The following is a 7,767-nucleotide window of genomic DNA, read 5'->3' as shown; positions in this document are numbered from 1 at the left end:
TTTTTGAGGTGAAGGTGAAATGAGGGTGCAAGTGTCTGAATATGTAGGGTAAAGGTGAGATCTGAATCACATCCAACCCTCAGCGGGCGTGCTGCCTCTGTGTAATCGTATATATGTATATTGGGTACCCAAAAAAACCTTAAACAGAGATTTTTCAAATTAGCACAGGCTGCTTCACTGTTTATTGGGAACCAAAAAAAAACTCCTAAACAAATGCAGTTTTTTTCAAATTAGCACAATTGGAATCAGTATTTTACCATTAGAAGAGCAGTTTGTATGTATTTAATGAAAAAAATTTAACTCTTAACCCCCCCCCCCAAAAAAAAAAGAAAAATGCTTAACAAAAGATTTTTCACTAACATGATAGACTTGTTTTACAGCAAATCACCGTTAAAACTTATCACATGGATCACTACCAGTCACACCGACCTCACAGATACAAGCTAATGTCAGCCAAAAAGACACTGCTCATTGGTGATATTTTCCATATACTCCCCCATGTGACTTCTCTGATGATCATTAAATTTGGATTTTGAAATAAAACATTTCCCACACTCTGTACATGAATATGGCTTCTCTCCTGTGTGAATTCTCTGATGTCTAATGAGACTTGATTTATTTGAAAAACGTTTCTCGCATTCTGCACATATATATGGCTTTTCTCCAGTATGGATTCTCTGATGGACAACAAAAGCGCTTTTTTTCATGAAACATTTACTACACTCTGAACATGAATACAGCTTTTCTCTCGTATGATTTCTTTGATGTCTAATAAGACTTGATTCATCTGTAAAATATTTACCACATTCTGAACATGAATATGGCTTTTCTCCAATGTGAATTCTCTGATGTCTAATTAGATTTTCTTTATTCATAAAACTCTTGCCACATTCAGAGCATGAATATGGCTTCTCTCCTGTGTGAATTCGCTTATGTCTTATATAATTTGATTTGTCTGTAAAACTTTTCGCACATTCTGAACATGAATACGGCTTCTCTCCCGTGTGACTTCTCTGATGTCTAATTAGATTGTCTTTATTCATAAAACTCTTGCCACATTCAGAGCATGAATATGTCTGGTCTCTTGTGTGAATTTGCTTATGTCTTACATAACTTGATTTGTCTGTAAAACTTTTCGCACATTCTGAACATGAGTACGGCTTCTCTCCCGTATGAATCCTTTGATGTACAACAAAATGCTCTTTTTTCAGAAAACACTTACCACATTCTAAACATGAATAAGGCTTCTCTCCTGTGTGAATTCCCTCATGTTGAACCAGAGTTGATTTATCTTTAAAACATTTCCCACATTCTGAACATGAATACGGCTTCTCTCCTGTGTGACTTCTCTGATGATCACGAAGTTTGGCTTTAGAAACAAAACATTTCCCACATTCTGAACAAGAAAATGGCTTCTCCCCTGTGTGACTTCTTTGATGACCATGAAGTTTGGCTTTAGAAACAAAACATTTTTCACATTCTGAACATGAATATGGTTTCTCTCCTGTGTGGATTTTCTGATGTGTAATAAGATTTGATTTATTGATAAAACATTTCCCACATTCTGCACATGAATATGGCTTCTCTCCTGTGTGACTTCTCTGATGATAACTTAGTTTGGCTTTCGATATAAAAGATTTCTCACATTCTGAACATGAATACGGCTTCTCTCCTGTGTGAATTTTTTCATGTTTTGCAAGATTTGATTTATTGCTAAAACATTTCCCACATTCTGGACATATAAATGACTTCTCTTCAGTGTGACTTCTCTCATATGTAACAAAATTTGATTTATCATTGAAATATTCTCCATGTTCTAAACATGAATATGGCTCATTTCCTAGGTAAAATCTTCTCTGTGTAAGAAGATCTGAGCTCTGATTAAACTCTTTTCTATCTTCCCAATGAAACCTTTCCCCCTCTTTCTGGCTGGTACTTGTGGTCACAATCCGTGATGGGTCCGAAGGTTCCTCATGATTCGAAGCGTTATATGATGGATCTGTACTGTGACGTCCTGGATGTACATTATGGGTGTATACCATATCTTCATCTTCTACTTTATAGTTTACTGACAACATGAAGTTTTCTTCAAGGTTCTTACTATTATTTTCTGTAGGATTAAAATGGATTTGATGATTTTCTTTTCAAAACACAAAAGTAGAGAAATTTATAAACAGGCTGGAAATACACAAACAATATACAATATAATCAATGATAAGGAGAGATAGAGACATTACTCTTATAGGGAGTGAGTCACTAAATTCTTATTTATCTAAATGACGGGGTTTTTTGGAATAAGAAACTCCCAAAACATTAGATACACACACACACTTCCCACTCTTGAAAACTAGAGGCAGCATCAACTGTGTATATCTATAGCAGAGTTAGATGTTGAGTCAAGAGGAACCAAAAAATAGAAGGTGAGACTCCACGGACTGTTATACTCCAAACCACCCCCTTCCAACTCCCTATATAGCGGTCACCAACTAAGAGGAAGATGAGACTCCACGGACTGTTAGCGGAAAAAAGAAGCAAGCTGCCGTTTCTTCAGGCGGATTTTGCGGCTCGCTGAGCCACGGCTTCCGCTTGGTGGCAGCAACCTCGGCAGTCGGCCCATTAATTTGAGCCGACTCCAGAGGGGGAAGCCACGACTGCGACAGTCGTGGCAGGCGGGTTTTGACCCAAGAATAACGCGGTTCCCCGCGTCACTCTCAGTGCCAAAATCCGCCCCACGTGTGAACGAGCCCTAAAGCCTGTCACAGGGTCATCGCACTAATTAGCCAGTGCCCTGTCGGAAACCTCACCCTATCTATGGGTGCGTCCCTATATACCCTTCCAATAAGATGTATAAATGTATTCTCCCCCCATTTATCTGATGGTTTGTTCTTCACTATTTTATTATATGTATTTATTTCTAATAAAATTTTGTAATTTTCCTATTCTGAGTCTCCATTTTCCGTTTTACTGGCATCTGAAGGGATAACAGGCAGGCCCGGCTCATGGCAGGTATTGGCTGTATTATACGGCTGGTTCCCACCAAGTAGGGAGAAGGCGCGACTCTGGAGCCCTCACCATAAAACCCCTCGCGACCAATGAGTGTTAAGGGGATAAGCCGTCACCTAGAAACTGAAGTATCAGAGAGAAGACTAACTTGACTTGACGTTCTTTCATATCCTTCACTGGATGCAGAACACTGGCGCCCCCCACAGATGAATCCAATGTAATTAGAGCCATCTTGTCTGTCCTTGTAGTCGCCGCCCTGACCAGACTTGGATTCTCCTTCTCAGCTTATTGTGACCGAGGACGATATTCAGTTCTAGATAATCCTCAGCCCTTTCTGACCCTCTGACCCCAAGGGATTGTCCCCGGGGAAGAACCGCAACAAATTATTCCTAGTAATCTGTAGGATCTCCAAGGAGAATAAGAGAGACTTCCCCCAATGTATTCACTAGGACTAATGGCGGGATGGAGACGCTGCTGCCCCAGTCTGACCAGGACCAGAAACTCCTGCCATCTCTATCCAGTAGTCCAGTATTCACACAACGCTCGGCTACAACTTCTGCTTTATGGCTTATAGTTCTGTTCTTAGTTTAATAGCTGGAATTACTTTCTGCCGGAGAGTTACTGGACTGGAGCTCTAAGGGGGAACCGACCTGAAGAAACCTGGGACTTCTCCTTCTCCATTCATGACCCCGTACCTGTGGTAACACCTCCTGGAATCTCCTCCTCCACTTCCCTCTTACACAGGTGATGGCCCCTCATCCTCTCTTCTTCAGCCTCCGCTTTAATATCAGTCACATCTTCTCCCTGATTTCTGGCAATGGCTCCATCTGTAGGAAACACACAGTGATGGGATAGATTGCCATGTGATGAGGAGATGATGGGAGTAGTAGTATCTAGAGGAGAAAGTCTCCGCTCCTTACACTGCCGATCAGTCCAGGAATCCGTCTCCTCTTCTGCTTCTTCTTTAACCTCAACCTGAATATCCATCAGATCTTCATCCTAAACAGGGAAGAAATAATGTAATATCTCTGGTCCAGTCACTTTATGCTCTGACTATAGCGCCATCTACCTGCTGACTGTCTGGTACATGTATGAGTGCAGGAGCTCCACCCCCTATATAGATGTACCCCAGGACTCAGCAGCGCCATCTACCTGCTGACTGTCTGGTGCATGTATGAGTACAGGAGCGGTGAGCTCCACCCCCTATATAGATGTACCCCAGGACTCAGCAGCGCCATCTACCTGCTGACTGTCTGGTACATGTATGAGTGCAGGAGCGGTGAGCTCCACCCCCTATATAGATGTACCCCAGGACTCAGCAGCGCCATCTACCTGCTGACTGTCTGGTACATGTATGAGTACAGGAGCGGTGAGTTCCACCCCCTATATAGATGTACCCCAGGACACAGCAGCGCCATCTACCTGCTGACTGTCTGGTACATGTATGAGTGCAGGAGCGGTGAGCTCCACCCCCTATATAGATGTACCCCAGGACTCAGCAGCGCCATCTACCTGCTGACTGTCTGGTACATGTATGAGTGCAGGAGCTCCACCCCCTATATAGATGTACCCCAGGACTCAGCAGCGCCATCTACCTGCTGACTGTCTGGTACATGTATGAGTACAGGAGCGGTGAGCTCCACCCCCTATATAGATGTACCCCAGGACTCAGCAGCGCCATCTACCTGCTGACTGTCTGGGACATGTATGAGTGCAGGAGCTCCACCCCCTATATAGATGTACCCCAGGACTCAGCAGCGCCATCTACCTGCTGACTGTCTGGTACATGTATGAGTACAGGAGCGGTGAGCTCCACCCCCTATATAGATGTACCCCAGGACTCAGCAGCGCCATCTACCTGCTTACTGTCTGGTACATGTATGAGTGCAGGAGCTCCACCCCCTATATAGATGTACCCCAGGACTCAGCAGCGCCATCTACCTGCTGACTGTCTGGGACATTCTCCTCCAGGCAGTCCTGGGAATACAGAGGACTCAGGGGACATCTCTCGGGGGGATTTCTCCTACTGGATCCATCTGTGGAGACACAAACACACAGTGATGGAATACATGAGCGGCTGGAGATCTGTCTATACATCAGACACTTATGGAGTGACCCTAAATAACAACTTCCTGCTACACCTGAACGCCTCTCTCCATGTCTTATTCCGTCCTGGGTTTCAAACTTCTAGGCATGTGCAGTCGGCTTTTCCATTTCCTCGGGCAGAGCCGACTGCGCATGCCCGCGGCCATTTTCTTGTGGCTACTTACACCAGCGTACTATCTATAGGTAGCCTGTCATAAGACTATTCCTACGTGTGAGGGAGAAAAAATGGGATTCCAATGATTGGATCTCTCTCTCTATATATGACACATAGCTGTATATAGAAATGTCTCCCCTTACCATGTGATATCCGGGGGGGCCGGGGGTCTGTATATAATATATATATCTCCTCTTACCATGTGATGTCCGGGGGGGCCGGGGGTCTGTATATAATATATATATATCTCCTCTTACCATGTGATGTCCGGGGGGGCCGGGGTCTGTATATAATATATATATCTCCTCTTACCATGTGATGTCCGGGGGGGCCGGGGGTCTGTATATAATATATATATCTCCTCTTACCATGTGATGTCCGGGGGGGGCCGGGGGTCTGTATATAATATATATATCTCCTCTTACCATGTGATGTCCGGGGGGGGGACCGGGGGTCTGTATATAATATATATATCTCCTCTTACCATGTGATGTCCGGGGGGGCCGGGGGTCTGTATATAATATATATATCTCCTCTTACCATGTGATGTCCGGGGGGGCCGGGGGTCCTCCATCATCACCTCCTTGTACCGATCCTCGTCTCCTTCTAAATACTCCCACTCCTCCATGGAGAAATAGACAGCGACATCCTGACACCTTATAGGAACCTGACAACACAATGATACAGTCATCACCCCTCCCCCTCCAGTGCTGTTACTGGAGAATTTCCCAGCATTCCCAGCAGTGTCACCTCTCCAGTCAGCAGCTCCAGCATCTTGTTGGTGAGTTCTAGAATCTTCTGCTCATGTATCATGGAGAGAGGGGGAGGGGCTGTGATGGGGCCCCGACTCCTGCTCCCTCCTCCTCCTGGCTCTGTGATGGGGCCCCGGCTGCTGGGGGCCACACAGTCCCCCGATGTCTTCTTCACCAGTGAGTATTCCTGTGTATGGGGAGACAATAGATGATAGAAATGTAGTACAGATACCTCTCCGCTCAGCAGATAGATGATAGAAATGTAGTACAGATACCTCTCCGCTCAGCAGATAGATGATAGAAATGTAGTACAGTTACCTCTCCGCTCAGCAGATAGATGATAGAAATGTAGTACAGATACCTCTCCGCTCAGCAGATAGATGATAGAAATGTAGTACAGATACCTCTCCGCTCAGCAGATAGATGATAGAAATGTAGTACAGATACCTCTCCGCTCAGCAGATAGATGATAGAAATGTAGTACAGATACCTCTCCGCTCAGCAGATAGATGATAGAAATGTAGTACAGATACCTCTCCGCTCAGCAGGGAGATGATAGAAATGTAGTACAGATACCTCTCCGCTCAGCAGATACATGATAGAAATGTAGTACAGATACCTCTCCGCTCAGCAGATAGATGATAGAAATGTAGTACAGATACCTCTCCGCTCAGCAGATAGATGATAGAAATGTAGTACAGTTACTTCTCCGCTCAGCAGATACATGATAGAAATGTAGTACAGATACCTCTCCGCTCAGCAGATAGATGATAGAAATGTAGTACAGATACCTCTCCGCTCAGCAGGGAGATGATAGAAATGTAGTACAGATACCTCTCCGCTCAGCAGATAGATGATAGAAATGTAGTACAGATACCTCTCCGCTCAGCAGATAGATGATAGAAATGTAGTACAGATACCTCTCCGCTCAGCAGATAGATGATAGAAATGTAGTACAGATACCTCTCCGCTCAGCAGATACATGATAGAAATGTGGTACAGATACCTCTCCGCTCAGCAGATAGATGATAGAAATAAAGTACAGATACCTCTCCGCTCAGCAGATAGATGATAGAAATGTAGTACAGTTACCTCTCCGCTCAGCAGATAGATGATAGAAATGTAGTACAGATACCTCTCCGCTCAGCAGGGAGATGATAGAAATGTAGTACAGATACCTCTCCGCTCAGCAGATAGATGATAGAAATGTAGTACAGATACCTATCCGCTCAGCAGGGAGATGATAGAAATGTAGTACAGATACCTCTCCGCTCAGCAGATAGATGATAGAAATGTAGTACAGATACCTCTCCGCTCAGCAGATACATGATAGAAATGTAGTACAGTTACCTCTCCGCTCAGCAGGGAGATGATAGAAATGTAGTACAGATACCTCTCCGCTCAGCAGATAGATGATAGAAATGTAGTACAGATACCTCTCCGCTCAGCAGATAGATGATAGAAATGTAGTACAGATACCTCTCCGCTCAGCAGATAGATGATAGAAATGTAGTACAGATACCTCTCCGCTCAGCAGATAGATGATAGAGATGTAGTACAGTTACCTCTCCGCTCAGCAGATACATGATAGAAATGTAGTACAGATACCTCTCCGCTCAGCAGATAGATGATAGAAATGTAGTACAGATACCTCTCCGCTCAGCAGATAGATGATAGAAATGTAGTACAGATACCTCTCCGCTCAGCAGATAGATGATAGAAATGTAGTACAGATACCTCTCCGCTCAGCAG

General features: G+C 44.3%; 1 protein-coding gene across 2 annotated transcripts; it reads right to left on the bottom strand.

The window, feature by feature from the left end:
* Positions 1-321: 321 nt before the first annotated feature.
* Positions 322-6,265, bottom strand: LOC142186765 (uncharacterized). Of its 2 annotated transcripts, XM_075261354.1 has the most exons (6): positions 6,014-6,229; positions 5,804-5,930; positions 4,945-5,039; positions 3,924-4,002; positions 3,699-3,830; positions 322-2,110 (listed from the first exon to the last, which is right to left on the bottom strand). In XM_075261354.1, the coding sequence occupies exons 1-6, from the start codon at positions 6,074-6,076 to the stop codon at positions 450-452; spliced, it is 2,157 nt and encodes a 718-aa protein (XP_075117455.1). In that variant the 5' UTR covers positions 6,077-6,229; the 3' UTR covers positions 322-449. The 2 variants fall into 2 exon arrangements, with proteins under 2 accessions (XP_075117455.1, XP_075117456.1); XM_075261355.1 differs by lacking the exon at positions 3,924-4,002 and having other exon boundaries at positions 3,699-3,807; positions 6,014-6,265.
* Positions 6,266-7,767: the final 1,502 nt, after the last annotated feature.

Source organism: Leptodactylus fuscus, unplaced genomic scaffold, assembly GCF_031893055.1.
Source record: "Leptodactylus fuscus isolate aLepFus1 unplaced genomic scaffold, aLepFus1.hap2 HAP2_SCAFFOLD_1150, whole genome shotgun sequence".
Taxonomy (NCBI): domain Eukaryota; kingdom Metazoa; phylum Chordata; class Amphibia; order Anura; family Leptodactylidae; genus Leptodactylus; species Leptodactylus fuscus.
Note: the sequence above shows the minus strand (reverse complement) of the source record. Positions and strands in the feature narration are given on the sequence as shown.

Bases quoted from the DNA above. Each gene is read 5' to 3' on its own strand.
- LOC142186765 (XM_075261354.1), bottom strand. From the start codon at position 6,076: ATGATACATGAGCAGAAGATTCTAGAACTCACCAACAAGATGCTGGAG. The intron at 5,931-6,013 runs GTGACACTGCTG...TTGTGTTGTCAG, and splicing joins TGGAGCTGCTGACTGGAGAG to GTTCCTATAAGGTGTCAGGA. The intron at 3,831-3,923 runs GTAAGGAGCGGA...TGTTTCCTACAG, and splicing joins TTCCTGGACTGATCGGCAGT to ATGGAGCCATTGCCAGAAAT.